General features: G+C 37.9%; 1 protein-coding gene across 1 annotated transcript; it reads left to right on the top strand.

Moving 5' to 3' along the window:
• The first annotated feature begins 5825 nt into the window (after nucleotides 1-5825).
• Nucleotides 5826-23072, top strand: NTMT2 (N-terminal Xaa-Pro-Lys N-methyltransferase 2). The gene is given in 5 exon segments (XM_007172510.3): nucleotides 5826-5979; nucleotides 16350-16391; nucleotides 16394-16476; nucleotides 21779-22028; nucleotides 22804-23072. Coding segments are annotated over 5 exon segments (798 nt in total).
• The last annotated feature ends 214 nt before the right edge of the window (nucleotides 23073-23286 follow it).

Raw genomic sequence — 23286 nt, forward strand, 5'->3', positions numbered from 1 at the left:
CTAAGCAGCCCAGTTGAATTCTCTCCTCCTCAGTATGGCAGGAAGGAGTTCTTCAAGGGCTACTCCAGTCTTTCTGTCTGTTTAATTCAATGACTTAACCTGAAAATTATGAGTTTAAATATTTCTTCAGCTGCAACGGGTCATTTACCTCAAGCCCCATTTTTATTTAATAATGACGTTAAGTGGAAATCTGATTGTTGACCTTGAATCTAATTAACTCAATGGACAGACAGCCTTTCTGTACTACATGAAGCACCGCACTAGATGAAAATAGTCATCCCAACTTCCTCTTGTACCATATATTCTAAGCACATATAGGGTAATAATCTCTCTTACTGACTTCCAGGTTATAATCAGGGGTAATCTTTATTGGGTACCTGTTTCTTAGACATAACAGGATAAAGAAAGAGGCAAACACTTCATATGAGGTTATACCAGTATAGGGTGAAGTGAGAGCTGGTGGTCTGTTTAAGATTTGCTCATAGAAACCTATTTGCCCTATTTTTCATACTGCTGTCTCATTCCAAGCTTAAAGTCTACTTAAATGCCCATTTTAGTACAAAGACACATAGAGATTATCAAGCAATAATTACTCATTCTGTATTCTCACCACTAATTTTCATTAAAACCTGTATACAATAAAATGCATTGATTTTATCCTAAATTTAATTTAGATGATTTTGGCCTGTTGTTTTAGTCTTCTAGATCTACTTCCCTGGGTTGGAGTTGGGAATCTTGATCCAGGTACTTTTATTTCAGTCTTGTTTTAACCACCAATTCTATATACTTTTTTAAAAATTGCAATATAGTTGATTAACAATATTGTGTTAGTTTCAGGTATACAGCAAAGTGATTCAGTTATATATATATGCATATATATTTTTTTCAGATTATTTTTCATTATAGGTTATTACAAGATATTGAATATAGGTCCCTGTGCTATACAGTAAATCCTTGTTGCTTATCTATTTTATGTATAGTAGTTTGTATCTGTCACTCCCATACTCCTAATTTATCCCTCCCCTCCTCCCTTTCTCCTTTGGTAACCATAAGTTTGTTTTCTATGTCTCTATATACTTCTTATTCTCCATTTTTCTGTAGGATTATTTGTATTGTTATTTATTTATAGGAACTATTCATATATTTAGTACACAAATTTTTATTGATTATCAATGCTCCAAATATTTATCTTTCTGTTGGTTGACTTTTCACTTTCTTTATGGTTTCGTTTGATGGGCAGAAGTTCATTATTCAAGTATTAATTCAGTCAAATTAATTAACTCTCTTTCTTTATGGTTTTTGTTTTTTGCATCTTAAAAAATATATCTTTTTTTTTACCCTGGTGTCATAAATGTGTTTTACTGTAACTTGTTCAAAGAATTTTAGAATTGTACTTTCCACCCTTAAGTCTTCAATCTACCTGGAGTTGGTTTGTGTAGGATGTGAGGTAGGGATCCAGTTGTGCCAACATCAGGGGTCTTATTGAAAGTATCTTTTTTTCTACTGCAATATTATCTCTGTCTTATATCAACTTAACATATGTGAATAGATTTGTTTGGGGGCTCTGCATTCTGCTTTAGTCATCTTTTTAGCTATTCTTATGCTAATAGCACCCTGTCTTAATTTCCTTCTTCCTGAAGTAGATATTTTTAGTTATTCCTTTCAGTGAGCCTCTATGAATGGTAAGTTCTATCTTCATTTGAAAATATCTTTACTTTATCTTCTCTGTTGAATTTTCAGTTTAAAGTATTATGGAATTTTAATTTGATATGTATTTTATATTGATTGGATTTCCCCAAATATTTAGTTTATCATACTACTGAATGAGTATACTTCCTCTACGAATTTTTTTTCTTTATCTTTCTTACTTCTGAGTCTCTCTCCATGCTAATTTATTGTTTAACAGTGGTTTACTCCTCACTAAGGAATCCGCTGTTTGTTAGAAGGCAAATCAACCTGGATAAATTCAGAGTTTCCACATTCTTTTGCTATAGTCTTATTTCTTTCCTCTACATTCATTGTTTTCCTTTCCTGCCTGGAAACTGGATGCCTGTGGTAGACTGGAGATCTATATCATACCCTCATTCACTTACTATGAATATGGTCAAGAGTGGTATGAGGTTTTAGCAAATAGAGCTTTTCAGCCAGGAGAGAAAAATTATTTGCATAAGGAAATAAACGCAGTGAACCAGGAATTGGTACAAGCTATAGCAGTATGAGAAATAGTCGCAAAACCTAATGTGACTCACAGAGGTAAACAAAAGCTGACAAAGGCATTTTGTATAAGCCAATCTGTCTTTCATTCCCACACAGGAATTATAGGTCTGAAATATGGAGATCTTAGAACACTTACTAATCCTTCTCGAAACATAAGTAATTAACGTCCATTTTATAGTGAAAGAAAATTAGTTTTGTAAAAAATGGAGAAACTTGCCAATATCTTGCAAATAAAGAATACTGAGTAGCTGGAGTCAGTGATTGCCAGTCTCTCTCCTAGGACCATACATCCTAACCTTTTCAGCATATGAGAGGTTATCAAAATACTACTAAGATGTTGAAGTTAAGAACTTGCCTCCTGTTAGATATATTGACAGATCAAGTAACAAAGGAGGTTCCCTGAGTTTTCTTCTGTTGCTTAGTTTTTCCTACAACAACAGAAAATTCTGAAGGGATGATGAGTAAATTCCAATAGCATATTTAATTTGGGTTTCTTTTCTTTTCAACTTTTAAATGCATACAGTGCAAAAAAGTCTCCTGGATATATGGTGAAATTTCACAGTAAGAGGCAATGCTACATTGACTATAACCCCAAAAGAGCCAGACAGACAGAAAGTGTTTTTAGGACCTATAACTTATCAGCTTTCTTCCAAAGACTATAATGATAATAGCTCGCACTTACTGAACATGGACTGTGTGCCAGGCACTGAGGTGTTTTACATGGAGTATATTTAGTTCTCACAGCTATCATATGAGGTATATACTATTATCATTACCGTCATATTACAGAAGAGGAAAGTGAGGCTCAGAAAGGCTAAGAATTTGTCAAGTTTGCCAAGTATGTAAGTGGTGGAAATGAGTTTCTAACTTAGTCAAATATGTTTAACTGTAGTTAAGAGCCTTCCTCTTAACACCATGAAATAGTCTTACTTGAAGTTTCCCTGTTCTGTTTAATATCATCTACTTTATCTCCAGCCTCATCAGAATTGAGTAAAAATGAGGCACGATGGTATTTGTGTTAGATGAGATTCCATATTGCTAGCACAGAAAACCCAACTCAAGCTGGCATTAATAACAGATTTAGATAATGTGCCCACTTCCAAATGAAAACTGGAGCTGAGGGAACACCATGTGTTCATTGGCTCAGTACAGGATGGTGTACCCATCCATGAACCACACACTGTGGCAAGGGGAAAATGGATAACTTGGATTGCAATTTAGGTACTTCCTGAAGCCAAGGATGGGAACAATCCCACCGAAATTGAGTGGCTGCCCCTTCAGGTAGGGAGAGGGGAAATGGAAATATAGAAGCACAGGAAAATGAAAAACAGTAAGTCAGAATCAATCAAATGGAATCCTTACTTCCTTTCCCACTAAAAGATTAACACATAAATTAAACTAAAAGGAAGATCATGGTTAGATTCCAAATCTTAAAAAATATTCCACTGATGATGTGTGAATTAGCTCTCATTAGCTGCATTGTAACAAATTCCAAAATTTAGCTGCTTCGAAGAAACATTTATTTCTGAGTCAGTAACCTGAGTGTGGCTTAGCTGGCTCAGTGTCTTTTATCAGGTTGCTGGGGAAAGATCTTCCAAGCTCACTCATGGTTGTTGGTAGAATTTAGCTTTCCCTGGGCTGTTGCACTGAGGCAGTTCCTTGCCATGTAGGCCTCTCCTTAGGGCAACTCACAACAGGCAGCTGGCTTCCCTCAGAGCAAGCAAGCAAGAAAGCAAAAGAAAATGCTCAAGACAGTCTTTTTATAACCTAATCTTGGAAGTGCCATTCTATCACTTCCACCATATTTAATTTATTTATTTATATTTATTTTTGGCTGTGTTGGGTCTTCGTTTCTGTGCGAGGGCTTTCTCTAGTTGCAGCAAGCGGGGACCACTCTTCATCGCGGTGCGTGGGCCTGTCACTATCGCGGCCTCTCTTGTTGCGGAGCACAGGCTCCAGACGCGCAGGCTCAGTAGTTGTGACTCACGGGCCTAGTCGCTCCGCGGCACGCGGGATCTTCCCAGACCAGGGCTCGAACTCGTGTCCCCTGCATTGGCAGGCAGATTCTCAACCACTGTGCCACCAGGGAAGCCCCCGCCATATTTTATTCTTTAGAAGTGAGTCAGTAAGTCTAGCCCTTTCTCAGGAAAGAGGACACAGAGGTGTGAATATCATGCAGAAGTTGGGGGTCTATGGGGCCATCTTAGAAGCTGCCTACCATAATGTGTGCATTTGTGTGTATGTGGGTGTGTACATGTGTTTTCAGGGACACTGGGTAGTCAGGGGTTGCACATGGTATGGGGCCAAAAGAGTATGAGTTCTTATGGATTTTCCTGTTAAGAGTATTGGAGGGTTAAAAGGGTAGTTGTTATCCCTACAGGAAACGTATGACATTCACAAATTGAGAATTTGAGCCAGCTTAATAAAGGGACTATTTACAAAGGTGTGGTAAGTTAAGTATAGAGAAATTACAAGGAATAGTATGTTATTCCAGGGTTTGTGGCAGCTTGGTGTATCACTCCCCCGAGGCCTGAAGCAGCATGAGGAGGGAGCAGATATCAGAACTAGGAGAGGATATTTGTATGAGAAGACCCCTGGACAGGGGCTATGACTTTTCACCATAGGAAGCAGTCAGCCTATGGCATCTCTGCAGGGAAGGTGCCAGGGGAATAAGTACATTGAATCACTCCTCCAGCTTCCTGCTGGCACTACCCATTGGCAGAACTCAACCAGAAGCCAGAAGGCAAGGAAGTTCACTGATGTTGTCAATATAGTCCAGTCTCCAGCTGCACACAGTAATGTGGGAAGAGTGGAGAGCAGACCTGGAGGGACAATCAGAAGATACCCAGTACAGAAAGCAAATGAGTACTTATGAGGAAAATCATATCCATTATAGGCAGAGAGGAAGAAACAGGCTTACACGACTAGGTATTGTTTAGAACAAGCTAGATGGAAGAGTTTGGTGACAGAGAAGGGTATTTAACATCAGAACAGGCTCTCATATAATTGTGTCTCTTGAAGATCCTTAAAAATGGGAAACACACATCCATCTCTATGAAATGATTTGGGTAAAACTGTACTGATGAAAGAAGTGTGGGTAGCTAAGATGACTTTGAAGGGTCCTTGTAACTTGAGGATATGGCATTCCAGGAGGAGTGATGGAAATCAGGGAACTGGATCTCGTGCAAAATATTCACAACTCTTTGAAATGGAAATTAGGCTATTCCAATTTAGGAATCAAATTAAAGCAAGGATTCAGGGTGTTAGCCGGCTGTGCTCCTGCCTGTTTGAAGTGGCAGCTAAAGGAGGGAGGCGTGCTTTTTCCTGGATGAAGCAGGATCTCACTCAGCCTGTTTTCATCTTTAGTTAGCACCTGTTGGCTTGGAGTGGTGTCAGCCAAGCAATCAGACGGTAGATGTGCCAAGTGTCTGACCTCCCCGTGTCTGCCGCCCCTCCCCCCAAACCCCATGACACCTCTCCTGATACAGATGGACAGGGGCTGGTTTAAAATGACAGTTTCAAGTCCGTGTAGGAAGAGAAAGTTAATTCAAAGAAACAGCCAGGCAAGCTTCCTTCTTCTGTAGGGTTAACTATTATCCCCTTTCACCATGGCCCACCTGGGAGCCCACTTTGCCTTCAGATCCCGCAGGCAGAAGACCAATGATGAACTCTGTCGACATAGCATGTCCTTTATTCTTCACAAAGCCATTTGCAATGACTTCTTTCAGAGCTATCTCTACCTGCTGGAAAATATTCCCCTGGGTCAGTGAGTCAGAGCTACTAGATAAGGGACAAGAAATGACTGGAGCAACTGTGTGAGATTGTGGGGCTTTCGCAAAAGGAATTAGAACAAGGACACTTTTCAGATAAAAAGGACACACAACCAATGTCAGTGGGCTTAAATGTTTCAATGGCATTCTTTTATGGAAAGTGCAAAGATCAGGTATTGCCTGGCAGGACAAGCCTCTATTTTGGGACTTCCATGCACCTCAGACATGGGTGACTTGCTTCTCTGGGTGTTGGTTGCCTGAGTATCAGGATTATAGAAATTAATTTCTTGAGCTTGGAAGGACATTTTTAATATTTGCAAAAATTTAGAGGTGGGCAAATTAGGTAACTCAAAGATGAGAATATTAATACAGATGCATATCAACAAAGAATTTTTTTAAAAGGCTAAACAATAATAGATGAAGGTTGTTGGTGTGTGTGGCTGTGTGTGAGTGTGTGAGTGTGTGTGTGTGTTTGTATGCATGAGCATACACTCCACATAATCCTTTCTAAATTACAATAATAGTCCAAGAGCTTAAAAGGAGCAGATTTTAGTTTGATCTTTGAATATTAAGAAAAAAACTAGGCTGTAGTCTGTCTCCATTTTAGTTATTTCCTCTAGTTTTCAGGGAATTGGACAATAGGGCAATAAAAAGCTTATCAGGTTTGTCTACACCACTTTTCTCAGCCTCTGTGAAAATGGTTACTTCAGGGCACTCTTAACAACACTGAAGAGGAAATAACTTGGCGATTAAGGAGTAAAGTATCTCCCTTTGATTTATATTTTCCCCCCAGGAAAGCAGGAACAGTGTATATCAGCCCCAGTCTGCTTTGTTAAGGTTGCTGAAAGCCGCATTGTACACTTGATGTGGCCAGGGTTTCCAGATGTGAAAGGAGCTACATAATTCTTTGTATTGTCTTCAAAACTATGTTAGTAGCTTACCAAAGTCTCTTTCTACAAGTCCACTTCTGAAGGGAATCTTTAACTCTAGACATACAAATACTTTCATCTTATATTTATATATATTTCTTACAAAAATTTCTCATTCATGACTCTATTTGATCCTCACAGCCATGCTATGCGATAGATAGGGTATTATTATTTTTCCACCCACCTTCTCACTCTTGCCCCCTATCTTATTTTTCCAAGTGAGGAAAAGAAAATTCAGAGATGATGAGATCTAATCTAGATAGGTCTCATCTAGATACCAAAGCAAGAACCCAAGACCAGGGCTTTTTCTGGTAGATCGCACTACGCATGAGTAATTCTTTTAGGACATAGTGTACATCTCATTTGTATTCAAATGGAAAAATTAGAGCAGTCTATTTGGAAGTCTACCACTCCACATATTGTCAGAGCATTGCTTTTCTGGAGACACTCTTTGGGCCACACCTCAATAACAGTAGCTTGTTGGCTCATGTTGCATTAGTCTGGAGAAAGATATTAATTACAATAACTTATGAGAGGTTCACTAAGGGGCAGATGACTGCCAAATTTAAAAAATAATCATTAGAAAAGAAACTCATCTCTGAAAGTAGCTAAAGATGAATTAAAAGACCCCAATAAATATTTATTAGACAAATTAAGGGCCCCTTACTAATAATTAATTGCAGGTTACCAATGTCCTGAGTTCAAATTCTGGCACTGCTAGTGGTAGAGAAAATCACCTCTGCAAGTTACTAAAGTCTCTGAGCATCATTTTCCTCAAAACTGTGGGGCTGTTGGAGGATTAAATGCGATTGTATATGTGAAACTAGCTGACGCTCAGTAAGCATTAGCTTTTTATCTCCTTCCTTAGAGTCAGATCTCTTTTAAAGTCACCACGTAGCCTTCCTTAGAACAGGCATTACCGAAGATGATAAGCTTAATTTGCTATATGGGAGTTTTCAGGCTGCAGTGGATATTAGTCTTTTCAGTTTGGAAACAAAACTCAGCCCCACTGAGGTGTTTTAGAGTTGGCTTCCCCTCCTCCTGATGATTTCAAGACTTCATAGAAATGAAAATAAAGCCCTTCTTTTAAAAGGTTGGGGAACCCTACTGTACTGTAGAGTCTGCACAGAGAGTTTGTTGTTTGGGGTAGTTATGGGAAGAACAGTGGCTAACCGGACTCTTTGATTCCTTCTTTCCTTCCTTCCTCCCTCCAGCTGCCTGTGTTAGGCAGCCAGGTTCACATCAGCACACCGTACAGTGACATTCAGTCATGGGGACATTTGCTGAAATATCCCCGGCTAGCCTCAGTGATTCATGGAGAAGCAAGAGCATGCATATTCAAAATCTCCAGTGGAAAACTTACCTATGCCATTGAATACAACAGGTCTTCACAAAGAAATGGGAACAAGCTTATTGCTATTCTCAGTGGTTTACATATAGTATCTCAGGTAACCCTCACAACATCTCTATTAGGTGGTGCTGTTATTTTCTCCACCCTGTATCTGAGGAACAGAGGAAGTACGTAACTTGCCAAAGAGCCTGTGGTAGCGAGTGTAGAGCAGGATTAGAATCCAGGCAGTCTAGCTCCATGGTCTGTCTTTTTTAACCACAGAATCATGTTGCCTCCCAATGTAAATGGCAACTTGACTAATGAGAGGAACAATACAAGTTTCACCACATTTTTTTGAATTGACAGGAATACAAAGCATAGTCTATGAGGAGCACTGGCTTTCTACTGAGATAATCAACAAGATGGGCAGCCAGTGAGTAGGTTCATATACTCTAGTTTTACCAGCCCAAATTCAGTTGGAGGCTTGGAGTGAACGAATTTTCCAAAGGTGGCTGTTTGTGAACAAATCAGAAGTGGAATAGGAAAACAATTCATATAAATCTCCAGTTTGGATACCAGTGTATGCAGGGGCCTATATATGGCCCAACTGGAGATGTTCATATAATTACACCTCAGTAATTCTTCTAGCACTATCCACAGCATATTTCTAGTACATAGAAGTCAGCAAATATTTATTAGTTATATATTGAACAAGAATCTGTTACTCCTGGACATTGTTAAAGACTTAGTTTAACTTCACATTTAGAACAATAGTTCCACGTGGTTTAGCAAAAGGAACAAAGGCTTTGCATTTATTTGTTTGTTTGTTTATTTGTTTATTTTTAACATCTTTATTGGAGTATAATTGCTTTACATTGTTGTGTTAGTTGCTGCTGTATAACAAAGTGAATCAGCTATACATATACATATATCCCCATATCCCCTCCCTCTTGCGTCTCCCTCCCACCCTCCCTATCCCATCCCTCTAGGTGGTCACAAAGCTGGAGCTGATCTCCCTGTGCTATGTGGCTGCTTCCCACTAGCTATCTGTTTTACATTTGGTAGTGTATATATGTCCATGCCACTCTCTCACTTCATCCCAGCTTACCCTTCCCCCTCCCTGTGTCCTCAAGTTCATTCACTATGTCTGCATCTTTATTCCTGTCCTGCACCCAGGTTCTTCAAAACCACTTTTATTTTTAGATTCCATGTATATGTGTTAGCATACAGTATTTGTTTTTCTCTTTCTGACTTAAGGCTTTGCATTTAAATAGGTTTGGGTTAGGGCCTGACTGTGACACTTCATTTCTGTGTAATATTGAGTAAGTTACTAAATCTTTCTGATTTTCTCATACTTACCTATAAAATGATGATTATAATCCCAGTTTTGTAGTGTCGTTGTGAGGATCAGAGTGTGAAGAGATGACGTGAGAGTGCCTAGCATAATGCCTGGCACATAGGAGGTACCCACTAATGGTTAGTAACCAACCCCCCTTCACTTACCCCTTTTTAGAAGAATTAGGCTCTGAGGAGGAAATTGAGAACAATGGCCATGCCTTTGCCATCGCAATTAAAAACTAGAATTAATAAAAACATTTCCTATAATACACTTGGAACTTCCAAATGAAACTCAGCATACAACTCTTGGCATTTTTCAAATTGATTTCATCCCTGTGGTAGGCATTGCTGCACAACTTATTGTACAGTGATACATTTTCCAAATGTTTATTGTTACCTTTGCAGTACAAATGCTGTAAGATCATTTTTTCACTTTAAAGAAATGAAGAACCAGATAATTTCCCTTTATTTAGCAGACTTTCAGATACACAGTGTTAGATGGATGAAATATGAGTTTTGGATTTAAATAGACCTAGGTTTAAATCCCAGTTGTGTCACTCACTGGCAGTTTAGTTAACCTCTTGATGCCCTGTTTTCTTCTGTAGATAATCACATTTATCTTACATATTCAGTTAGATATAAATGCTTAGCATATATAGCACATATATACATATTTGATCAACGATAGTTAATATTTTTTATTATTTGGGTATGCCTATTTAGGAGAGAAGATATATCCTCCTATAGTTTTTCGTAAACTGCAAAAAGTGTGACTTATTTGTGATTATGCTTGTTTTTCCTTATAGCCATTCACTACTTTGCTGAACCTGTGTATTATTCAAAGAACGAAAAGCTAGACAATATTCCTTTATTCAGTGAACATTTAAAAGAGGCCTGCTATGTGTTAAGCGTAATTGTAAGTCCTAGGGTTACAAGGAAAATAAAATAGAGCTTTATCCTGAGAGTTTAGCGTAAGAGAGAGACCCACACAGATAATTTTTGTGGAATGTGGAAATCGTGGTAGAGACCACTACAGGATGCTGCAGAGGTGCAGAGGAGGCGTGGTGACTGCTGAATCAGCTTCTGACTCTTCTGATGCAAAATCTCACCATGAAAACTCTGTCCCCAGTATCTTCACCTGAATTCTGACCTCTTCAAATTTGACAGTGGGTCAGGTAGAACACTCAAGTTGGAATAGAGAGTTAGGAAGACACTCAGCCAAGTGGGCAGGGGATGTGATGTGTGGTGGGAGCTTGAGTACATTCTTGCTAAAGAGGGGAAAGTGTATTTTCCCTCCTTTCCCACCTCTGCTTACGTTATTTGTGTTGAAGGCTGAAAAGAATTTAGGAAAAACTGAAATAGCTCTCAGTTGGAAAGAAAAAAACCCACTAAAACTTTCAGGGTAGGCAGTGCATTATTTTAGAGGCAAGAATCACCAGACACCTAAAGCATGCAGGGAAGAAATAAAACCTAGAGGGCCTCTCAGGGTAATTCTGAGACTTGTTAATGATGACTTTCTAGTATTCTGGCACACACAGACCCTTGGATTCTACCAGGAACATTGATAAAATCCCACTTCCTACCCTTTCCTGTTGGTGAAAACACAGATATGACTTTGGTTTTTTTTAGATTCCATATGTAAGTAAGATCATACATTATTTATCTTTCTCTGATTTATTTCACCTAGTATAATGCCCACAAAGTCCATCCATGTTGTCACAAATGGCAGGATTTTCTTCCTTTTATGACTGAGTAATATTCCATTGTGCCTAGGTACATTTTCCTTCCTTCCTCCCTTCCTTCTTTCCTCCCTTCCTTCTTTCCTTCCTCCCTCCCTCCCTCCCTTCCTTCCTTCCTTCCTTAAATTTATACCATTACTTCTTTAATGGCTAAAATGAGACATCATCACCTACAAATCTCTTTTATGGAAGATCTTACACTTCATAAGGGCATCTTCTAGTTGGACTTTCTTTTCTCTTATAGACTAACTTGATTCAATATTCTATCTCCGATCATTTCAAACTTACCATTTAAATCTAGCCTACATATCCTCTGAAGACTCCCAGGTCAATTTTCAGTTGACAAACAGGTCTAACGTTTGGAATAAAGTCTAAAATAGTTATATCTAACTATTAAAAAAAAGAAAAAGAAAAAAAAGGTACTCAGCAAACATAGACACTTATCTCTCAACAAAATTTTTCTTAGAGAGTTCACAAGATCTTTGTTCTTCTTCAGGGCAGATTCACATGTACTTTATTTTTCTTTTTGTAACAAGTAAGCTGTTGGAAGGTCCTTGGGAGTTCAGCTCTTAACGTAGGTCAAGAAATAAGTACCATATTATATCAAGAACTAATAGAGTGTCTAGCCTCCGTCTTAGACTACCCCAAGTTTCATAAAAACGTTGCAATCATGCAAGAATAAGCCACTAGATGTATTTCTATAATAAAAAGGCACAGGCTGATGACTGATAACATTATCTGAATCAACTGGCACCATTGCAGGAGCTATCAAGAAGGGAGAACCTGGGGCTGGCCATTACACCTCATATATCTTTTTAGTGAAATGTTCCTGTCAATTAGGTGACAAGCCCATAACCATAAAAACGTACCTATTGAGTCTGACCCCTGCTGAGCTTGACATTCACTTGTAGTCTAAATGTTGCTGGCATAATGGACCATTCCCATTTCCAGATTAAGGGTTTTAATAAACTTCACCAACTTGTTGACTTAACCAGGTGATGATGAGTGTGGCTGTTTTTCTGCTTTGGTTGGATCAACGAGACAGTACTGGGCTGTGGCTTGCCTGTGATCCCAAGAAGCATTCAACTCTGGAAAGACTTTGTAAGCTGTGATTTCCTAGCCTGGTTTTCTGAGACATAACAGAAGAATTTGGAACAGTCATGTTTTTGGCATGGCAATGATTAATTTTTGTCATCCCTGTTGAAATTATCAGCATTTCTTGAGCTACCTGTTTACACAACACTTTACCAAGTACTAGGGAAGGGGGACTGGTGTAGGTCAGTGGTTTCCAATGTTTTTGAACATGAGGATGCTCGTTTTAATGTTTTATTTTCTCAATCAGTAACTAACTTGAGTATAAAATGTCAAAAAATCTATACATTATTAATAGTTTTAAAAGATTTGTATTTTTAAAATGACAATCTATTATTGTTGTTTAATATATATGGGAGATATAGTATATAACATTGTTAGTCTCTAGAAAATAAAGTACATGGGAACTGATTCCTGTACCCCTTTTAGCATATTCATGATCATTCAAGGGTCCAAATGTTGGCCACATCCAGTATTTTCAAATTGGGAAATACTGATTTAACTCCACAGATTAAACATACTAAAATGGATAGTAGTAGTGTTTATTGGATTTTTAACTTTTAGAATCAAAATTTGGGATTATGTAACCGTTGTTCAATTCAAAGCCAAGTAGTGCATTAGTCCAATGTCACAATTGGTTTACCTGAAGAAAAATGTTCCTAGTTAAGGTTAAATAGATTGTCTTTTCTTATACTCCTTCTACATAAAATTATGTCGTATTTTGGTTTGCTTCATATCCTGATTGTAACATTTTTATACTGTTGTATATTTTACTTAGAACTTTCAACTGTCTTTTATTTTTGTTGCTTGAGGTTAAAAATATGTCTTCCTAAGAATATCACTAATGTCTCCTTACTTCTTACCTACTATCTATTACCCAGAATCCAGTTCATTCTACTTCCTGAAGATATTTTTTTAAAGCCTATGTTTTCTGTTGTAATATAAACTGATTTCTTTCTAGATCTGATAGTATCTGTCATTTTGGGATTTCTTTTCATTGGATTCCTGGGTTAATTTCATTGTCTTTCATTGTATATCTTCTCTTGATTTTAACCCTCATTGAGCTGGAATATAGCTTCAGAAAACATCTGAAGAATGAATCCATGGGAGGTAAATATTCTTTCACCATTTAAATGGTAACAAATTTTAACCTCAAAATAATTTTCCCTCAGAATATTGATGACACTGCTCCACTGTTTTCCAGGGTTTCTGATGAGATCTGTGTTGTACGCCTGATTCTAGTTCTTTGAACATAGGGTTGCCAGATAAAATATAAAAGGCCGGCTAAATTTAAATTTAAGATAATCAACAAACAATTTTTTAGTATAAGTATGTCCCATGCAATGTGTGATATTTCAAGTGTATTTATACTAATAGATTATCCATTGATTATCTAAAATTCAAAACTAATTGTGTGTCCTGTATTTTTATTTGTTAAATCTGGCAACCCTACTTGAAGGTCAACAAACTTTTTCCCTCTAAATAACTTAATGATCTTCTCATTACTCTTTGTGATTTGAAATTTCCTAAGGATATGTATAAATGTGACTTTTATTTAATTATTAGTATTTTAAAATCCATACTGCTCAGTACTTTTGGACCTTATAGTCTCTTTCAGCTCTGGGAAATTTTTTCTATTATTTTGTAATAATTTTCTTCCCTCCATTTTCTGTTTTTGAGAATCCTAATTAGCTTGATGTTGGGTCTTCTGAATTGTCGTTTTTAAAAAAATATTTTTCAAATTTTCTTTTTGATTATAGCTCATTCTTTTCATTGAATTCTGAGCACTGATGGAATGTATTTAGCACTTTCAACTCATACAACTTTTATTTATTTATTTATATTTTTTTGGCTGCGCTGGGTTTTCATTGCTGCATGCGGGCTTTCTCTAGTTGCGGTGAGCGGGGGCTACTCTTTGTTGTGGTGCGTGGGCTTCTCATTGTGGTGGCTTCTCTTATTGCAGAGCACAGGCTCTAGGCGCACAGGCTTCAGTAGCTGTGGTGTGCGGGCTCAGTAGTTGTGGCTCACGGGCTCTAGAGCGTAGGCTCAGTAGTTGTGGCACACAGGCTTAGTTACTCCACGGCATGTGGGATCTTCCCGGACCGGGCTCGAACCCGTGTCCCCTGCATTGGCAGGCGGATTCTTAACCACTGCGCCGCCAGGGAAGTACATGAATTAAGTCTTTATAGCTCTAATCTTTTTACTTCTGTTTTCCATATCTATCTTTTCCTTTATGTCCTGATAATTTACTCAATGTTATATTCCAAAGTGTTTGGTAATCAAAATTTTAATTTCTAAGAATTCTTTATTATTCTTTAAATTATCATTTTCTTGACATCTTCGATTTATGGATGCACCTGTTCTCATACCTCTTCAAGGATGTAAGTTTTTGTGTAGTTTTGGTTTAAATTCTCATTCATTTTCTGGATTATTTCTATTTCCTTTGGGGTCAGTTTTGATTGTCTATCTGTATCTTTGTTTTTCAGACTGCCATTTTGCCCCCATGTGTTTGGAAATCATTGTTTATCCATAGTTAGAAATGAAGGAGAGGGTCAATGATTTTAGGTAATAGAGAAGGTTTCCTCTGTTATATACTTCTCCACTGAATAGAAAAGATGACAAGAAGCTCTACATTTGCTGGTAGATCTTGCCAGACTCTGAGTATGAGCAAATGAGGTACTTGGAATCCTCTATATGCCAGAATGAGTAGTGTTCTAGGATTCCAACACTAACTGGTCTAGTTCTCCTAAGGCACTTAATTAATTTTTTTTCCCTTTTTTTTAGAGAAGAGACATATTTACCCTCCCTAGGATTATAGCTGTGCTGCTTGTCACTTTTGTGGGGAGTGCATTGGTCACCTCACCAGTTGGCCTGTAGGCAGATTTTTTTTTTTATTAACTCTTACTTCCTTTTGCAACTATCCTGAGCTGTAAATTCTTTAGCTCTGTTCCATCTGCTTTATCTGTTTTTTGTCTTCCAGAAATTTGTTGAAATCATGAATCCATTGGTGGCCCCTTCTCATTTTCTTCACTGTTAAAGGTTGAGTTTATTAAAACGATTCTTGGGGAGTACTGGGGAGCAGGGAGGACAAATGCATGTATTCAGCTTACAATCTTGAACCATAAGTTTCTCCCTTTTATCTCACTTTCTATCATTTCCTTCTGAATATCCTCTAATGAAAATATTTTATATCTGCAAGTGTGCCTTTTGGTTTAAAAAACAGACTTAAATGCATACTCATTTACCCCTCAGAAGTAGAACACATGTTTTTCTAAAAATAAATGTCTTAAAATACCTGAAATAATGAAATGACATAGTATATGTGAATATGCCTAGTACACTACCTGGTACAGAACAGTTGCTCAATAAATATTATATTTCTTTTTATTATTTTATTTTCAGAAGATAGAGCTCAAGCACATTTTCTGTAACGTTGGTACAAAGAGATATTTGGGTATGAGTTGCATAAAAAAAAAGAGATGAAAAAATAGCTATGCCTAATCTACCTCGTGATTAGAGGTAAAGATTAGTGATTAAATTCTCATAAAATATTTGGAAGTCAAAGGTAAAACTTACTTTGAAACTTGTGACATTATTTATTCTACTGTAGCAAACACTGTTCAGCTTTTTTTAATACAGTGACAAGCTATTTTAAAAATTAAACTCTAGTGTTATTAAATCATGAAAATGTCACATGATTGTGATTTATGCATGAGATACCTGAAGATCATAGGAGTTAAGAACTTTACCCAAGGTTACATAGCAAGTAAGTCTGTGAGCCAGAACTCAAACCCAGATCTTCTGACATCAAACTAATACCCTTTCTTCCACAACACAAATTTGCAGGCTTCTAAGAGGAAATTCAATGCATGATAAGAATAAACTTGTTCTGCCATTTAAATACTGATAAATATTAATAATATTTTATTTGCAGTGAAATTGTATGCTTTAACAAGTCAAGTCATCAATGGTGAGATACAGAGGGTATGATGGGAAATTTCATTGAACTGTCCAACCCAGATATCCAGGCCTCTCGGGAATTTCTTAGGAAATTTGTTGGGGTGAGTTATCCAACTGCAGTTTGATGAGGAGGCAAAGTCCTTGCAAACATTGAGCTCACATGCTTCTGTGTTGTTGCTTAAGTCATATTAAAGCCATATGGCTCAGCCAAGAGTTTAGTGTGAAAGCCTGTTTTAAGATGTTCAGAAAGGATAGGTCACATTAAATGACTGGTTTGTCCCACTTGGCATTTCACCCTCCTAGCACCAGCTAATTTCTTATGCTACAGGGGAAGGTGAACTAGCAGTGTTAATATTACAATTAGCGGATTAAGAAGACTTCTCTTTCAGAGTCTCATAGATAAACAGTTGATACCCAGATGATTGATCAGAGATCATGCCATTTTGGATTTTGGGGTGATTTTTTGAGTCCCTGTAATAAAAATTCAATGTTGTAAGGAAATGCAAGCTTATGTTCAGTCTAAAAGTGGTAAGTATAGTAGAATCTCTTTATATTATTCTATACATAGTTGAGACATCGCCTTGAAAGAATGTGATCCCTTTATAGACTTGGTGTTGGGTGAAACTCCACTTCCTTACTTCCATGCCATATGAAGAAGGATCATATACTGTAGGGGCCAAAATCTTGGGCTCTAGAGTCATTACAGTTCTTACTGTATAAGCAACCTTGGGCTTATTCCTTAAATACTCTTAAACCCCAGTTTTTCACCTGTGACTAGGGCATAACCACAGAACTCACCTCATAGGATAATGTGAAGCTCAAATGAGATAATATAAGTCAAGTGCTTACTTTAGTGCACATAATTATTGCCCAATAAATCTAATTTATTGCTACTACTACTAATAACAAGCTTTCATAAAATGCATTCATTATATTTTAAGGAGCTTCATTCAGTTGTTAGAATAGACTTAACCCACACAATAAAGCTGTTGTTGGTTCTACTGAGAACAAAGTCCTACCCAGCAAATAGGTTTTGTTCCAAATCACTATGAAGTCATTCATTTGAAATTTGGAGTCCATTTTATTCTAATGAAGGAAACATTAAGAATATTATGAATATTTGGGGTTATGTTGTCAACCTATTTAGAAACATAACATTAATAATATCCCTAGTGCTGAGGTGAGGTTCACTTCACATCCAAATTCCCTGGAGCACCCTTTGCCTGAGTATAGAAAAAAGGATCAGGATGGAGCACCCATTGGGCCAACGTGGACATCAGCTGTGGCCATAAAGGACTATGGAGCTAGGGATGCTGGCTGGGGCTATTTCTAGGTCAGGTTAACCTGGAATATTTTTAAATGAGTGTTGCTGACTGATTTCACTGAGCACTTTTTCTGAGATAGTCAGTTTAGAAGCACTGTCTTATTTACTCTTCATAATAATTCTGTGAGGTAAGTATTATTATCACTTCTTGTTTTCACAGTTGTGGAAACTGAGGCTTGGAGAGGTTAAGAAAGTTTTCAAGGTTACACAGTTGGTAAGAGACAGAGCTGGGACTTATGCCTGGCAAGGTCTGTCTGACACCAAACTCCCTGCTCTTATCCACAACATATTTTTTCCATTTGTCTCATGAAGCAGAAAAATCCCTGCTTTGTGTGTGTGTGTGTGTGTGTGTGTGGACCACAGACCTCAACTCTCCTCCAGTCTGGCCAAGAGCAATCCCTCCTGCTCGCCTCATGGTGAGGCTGACTTTGATCCCAATGCATTTCAGAAGCTTAGTTAGTAACCCAGCTGTCTTGTCACTCCATGTGGAATGCCAAGCTGACCACAGGGATGCTGGTCAGACAGAGCCCATACACACGCCCATGGACCCGGGAAAGGAAACAGCCTTGTGCTTGCATATTTATGTTGGAAAAGAGCAGCCTGCTCTTTTCAAACAAATATAAGGAGTCCTTCTTAGTAGACTAGGCTCATTGTGAAGCTGTGACCTCTAACTAAGTACAAACACAGTCTTTTTAAAGAAATGATATTTTGGTACTTTGACCTTAATAATATGCTAAATTAGTATCCAGGTCAAGATACAAGGAGTTAGGGAATATGAGTACCTGACATGATTTATCCTTGTGTCAACTGGGAAAAGACAGATTGTTTAATTTAAAGTTTTTCTTTCCTTTCAACACTTAGTGACATGGGACAGTGGGAAAAGGTGTTTAAACTTGTTGCAAATGTGCTTACTTTAGCAAATAAACAAATGATACCAAGATGATGTCAACGGCATAGCTGATAACATTCCTTACTTCTAGCTTTCTATTGGGGAAAGTAGAAATTTATAAAAAGTCATCGGTATTTGATGATATTTATCTCTTGACATTTCTCAGAGATTGGATGACTAAAAAATTTGGGGCTAACTTGTATTTCATGGTTTTTATAAAGTGGCATTTAGCACTTTCATTTTAGTTTTAAACTCCAATGGAAAGAAGGTAAAATAATATTCTTCAAAACAAAATACATAGGCAGAATCAAAATGAAAATGAAATTTCTAAGAATATTTTACTCTTTTATATGAATCCATAAATATGAAGATAGGATAATAAATGAAAATAACAAAACATCTTGTTTTGAAATCACACATTGTATGTAGTTCTGGTCACATTCATGGAAGATTATCAAATTTCAATCCAACCACAGTAGTGGGCAGCCATGGTATCTAAGAGGCTAGAGTTGTTGTTCCCAAGGTCAGCCTTTAAATGTCCCTTCTCAGAGGTGCTGCATGTGAATGAGAGACAGAGGAATAAATGTGGTGCCAGGATATGAGAAGTAGTGCCAACCATGTGGAGTGATATGCAATTAAGAGAGCTAGGCAGTAGTGGTGAAGGGCTAAGGTGCTCAGGATTTGAGTGAAAGGCATCTTTTGTATTTGTAAATAACTTGTTTCAAGGATAACTGTGGTCAGATATCACACATCTAAGTTGGTGAAAAATACACATCAGAGGATGCGCATTTTCAAGAAAGTTCTATTGCAAATATTTCACCTCTTTGGGCCTCAGTTTCTTTGTCTGAAAAAGTAGGGAGATTAGACATGAATGGTTTTAAAACTCCAGGGTTTTGCTGAGATCCTTCAAGGGCTTATTGGGAGAAGGATAGAAAGGCTGAGTGGGTGAGGCCCTGCCTCACTTTAACCAGGACAGCTTCATAGTTATTTGTTCATTGAGAAAAAGGAGTTAAGCTGTTATAACCTTCTTGAAATCCTCTGGCATAGATCTCTGTTGTCTCTGTTTTATTGTCCCATGGTTCAATTTTTAAAATCACTTGCTATAATAATGTGAGCAACATGATCAGTAGAGGCTTTAGGGCCAAATAAAGATAAGGAAAAATTATAATGAGAATCTCTAGTTGAGCACACAGATTTCTACTAAAGTCATTTTCAGTAGCTTAAAATAATGTCCCTATATTTCCCTCCATCTTGTTTATGTTATAAATTTATTTAAAAGATGCTACTTTTATGGCCTTCATAACATAAAACTTTAGCCTAGGCCTTTTAATGAATTAGCTTAGTTTAAATTATAATATCTGAATGAGGGATGTAGCATATTGTAACTAGGAATGGCAAACAAATGGCACATGTACTAACACTTCCCCTTCCCATAGTCAAGGCAGACATAACTAATCAATCATAGACCTCTTCCTGATAAGTCTGAATGAAGCCTTAGAATTCTCTTCAACATAACGTTAGACAGCTACTACCAAGGGAATCAGAGTTGTGGCACTCGAGGTGACAGCCCTAAGGTAGAACTGGCTTTGGATTCACACAGTTCACTGTTCAATTTCTAGTTCTGCCATTAGCTGGGTGATATTAAGAAAGTCTAAGGGTCCTCATCTCCAGACTGGAGAATAATCATTATCTTGTGGGACTTTTTGATTACTATAGTTATTATGGATGCAAAGAGCTTGCTACACACAAGCAGTCAATAAATCGTGATTATTATTATTTCCTCTGAAAAGAAGCTACAATTACTTCACTTTTTGTTCTTCTTTGTTCTTGCTGTAAGGAAGGCCTTTTGAGTGGACTGGAAAGCAGCGTTTCTGATGTTTCCTTGTGCTTAAACTTCACCTTTTGATCCTTAGCCAATTTTTGTTTTTTTTAAACCCTTAGGTCCTGAGAAATCAAGAGTAGACTTTCTCCTTAAGATTTTGATTGACAACTTCAAATATCTTGTTACTGTAATTTCTAGCACAAAACCTATTCAGCAGCCATCCCAACTGTGACCAAATAATTTAGACCAGCTGAATCTTATATATATATATATATATATATATATATATATATATACACATACACACACACACATATCCATATATATACATATATATGTATATATGCACATACACATATATACACATATACATATCATAGACATATACTGGTCATGTACACATACATATATGTATATATGTATATGTGTATATTACTTTATAGAAGCAAGTTTGAGAAAGTTTTTATTGGCTGATTTCCTCCTATCTCTACCCCCTATTCATCTTTCACCCTCAGTTAATTTAATGCAGAGGTTTACTTTAAAAAAAATTTCAGGGCTTTTGTGCCCAGTAGATCATGTAGCTTCTGGTATAAAAGCAGAAAACAATTTTTAGCATGAAAAGAGACAAGGAGACTTTGCTGCAACCACCTTTTATCCTCATGAATGTGCTGTGTGCCACTGAGGCTGAGTTTGAAGTAAAATCCTGGCCTGAGAATGGAACAGTTTGCATTTCCTCAGCTCAAGTCTTAAAAATTATCTTCCACACAAGAATAGTAGATAATTCAGAGCCCCCAAAATCAGTTCTGAAAAAAATAAAATTTCAATTATCCAGCCCAGTATGAATTGAAATGTTTTCATTGCATGAATTTGAAAAGTAATTTTAAAACTCTGAAAGGCTCTCACTGCTTTGCTCTCTCTTTTTTTAACAAGGCAGTAAGCTATGGTGCAGGTCCATTTAGCTGTGGGTTTGACCCAGATTTACAGTGAACAAAGTTCTATTTTCATAGGGCTTTCAAAGGCCCATTTATCTTAGAGAAAATTACTCAGTTTTCAAACTTAAGACATTATTTTCTAAAATCCTATTTTGAAATTCTTTGAAAGACCTATATTTGAATAAAATAAAGAAGGCAAAAACTAGACATGTTTGGATTTTTTTGGAAAAAAGTCATTGACTATTTTATAACTTGATTGTGGTAGTGTTTACGTGCCTGTATACATTTGTCCAAACTCATTGAATGGTATACTTAAAATAGTACATTTAATTATATGAAATTGACCCAAATAAAGTTTATTTAAAGAGGTAATTGAGTGTCCAAACTCAGGGTGAGTGTCTGTTCCTGAAGTATTCCACAAGGTACCTTTCTGCAGGGGCCTGGGAGAGCTGGGACAGACTGTGCCCTGGATTGAGGCTCTGGGATAGGAAGGGTCAACAAGCATGTCCTGTTGCTGGTTTTCAACACTGTGGAACTGGTGGACATGATGGAATCGTTCCTCCTCGAGGCACAGAACTGCCTGCAGGTCAGAGGGGACAAGGTAGAAAGCTACCACTGCTACAGTCTGCAGGAATTCACACCCCCACTGGGGAGATACGATGTCATCTGGATTCAGTGGGTCTCTGGTTAGTCCTGCATGGCATTGCATCTGCCATTCTCCCCTTTCCGGATAGAGAAGACAACACATGGGGCTGATTGGAGGATTTGTGGAGGCGGAACAAGGACACAAAGGGAGATATGGCTGTAGTTGTGCTTAGAACAGTTAGCTAGCCTTAGGTATCATGGGAACTCCCCCAAAGCTCTGGTCCTCCAGATTTCTCCCATAACATCCTCTGAACAAGCTTGACAATTCCCATCCTTAGGGATGGAGTGCCTTTGGACCAACCTAAATCATAGAAGAAACCTAAATATTTGAAAAATTTTAAAAAGTGGGGACAAAAAGAGTCTATCCCCATTTACTGGCAAAACTAGACTTTCTTAGATTTAAATTCCCAGGAAATGAGACAGCAGTGAATTGGATTTTGGTCTGAGTGTGTGTGTGTGTGTGTGTGTGTGTGAGACACAGAGGAATGATGACAGAGTTAGGCGGTACAGGGGACATGGAGGGAACCCAAGGGATGAGCAATAGATTATCTTGTGCCTGGGAGGTAGATAGACTAGCTAGGATAATATCTATTTTATAGAGCGTACACTGATTCACCTCAAAGAAGATACCTGTCCTCTTATCTAAATTCTCAAAGCCTCCTGCAGCAAAACAATTCAGGCTATTAAATAATTCATGAATGAGTGAACAAATGAGCTCCTGATTTGTAGCCTTGTGGTCAGTCCATCTTTCCTACTCACCTCCTTCCCCACCCACCCTTTCATCCTGTTCCCCCTTTCACTTGGCCTCACCTGTAGGGTACCTGACCGTTAAAGTCCTTGCATTTCTTTCCCGGTGCCAAGATGGCCTGAAAGAAAATGGCATCATCATACTGAAGGACAATGTGGCTCCGGAGGGCTGCATCTTCCATCTGTCTGACAGCAGTGTGACTCGGGATATGGACGTCCTCCAGAGCCTCATTAGGAAGAGTGGGCTGGTGGTGCTGGGCCAGGAGAAGCAGGACGGCTCTCCAGAGCAGTGCATCCCAGTGTGGATGTTTGCACTGCATAGCGATGGACACTCCTGACCAGCAGTGAGAGTGAATGGCTGCATTGCACAGTAGTGCTTTGGGAAGAGGTGTTCTCGTCTGAGGTGCCCCTTGTAATTCACGTAGGAGTGAAGGGAAGGGACTGCAGCATGTTTGGAAATGACTGATGTAATATGTACATGTTTCCACTAATTATGTAAGAACATGCACACACTCTGTGGATTTTCCAAAAGAGAAATGAAAAGTGACATCT

The sequence above is a fragment of the Balaenoptera acutorostrata genome, chromosome 1, assembly GCF_949987535.1.
Source record: "Balaenoptera acutorostrata chromosome 1, mBalAcu1.1, whole genome shotgun sequence".
NCBI classification, from domain to species: domain Eukaryota; kingdom Metazoa; phylum Chordata; class Mammalia; order Artiodactyla; family Balaenopteridae; genus Balaenoptera; species Balaenoptera acutorostrata.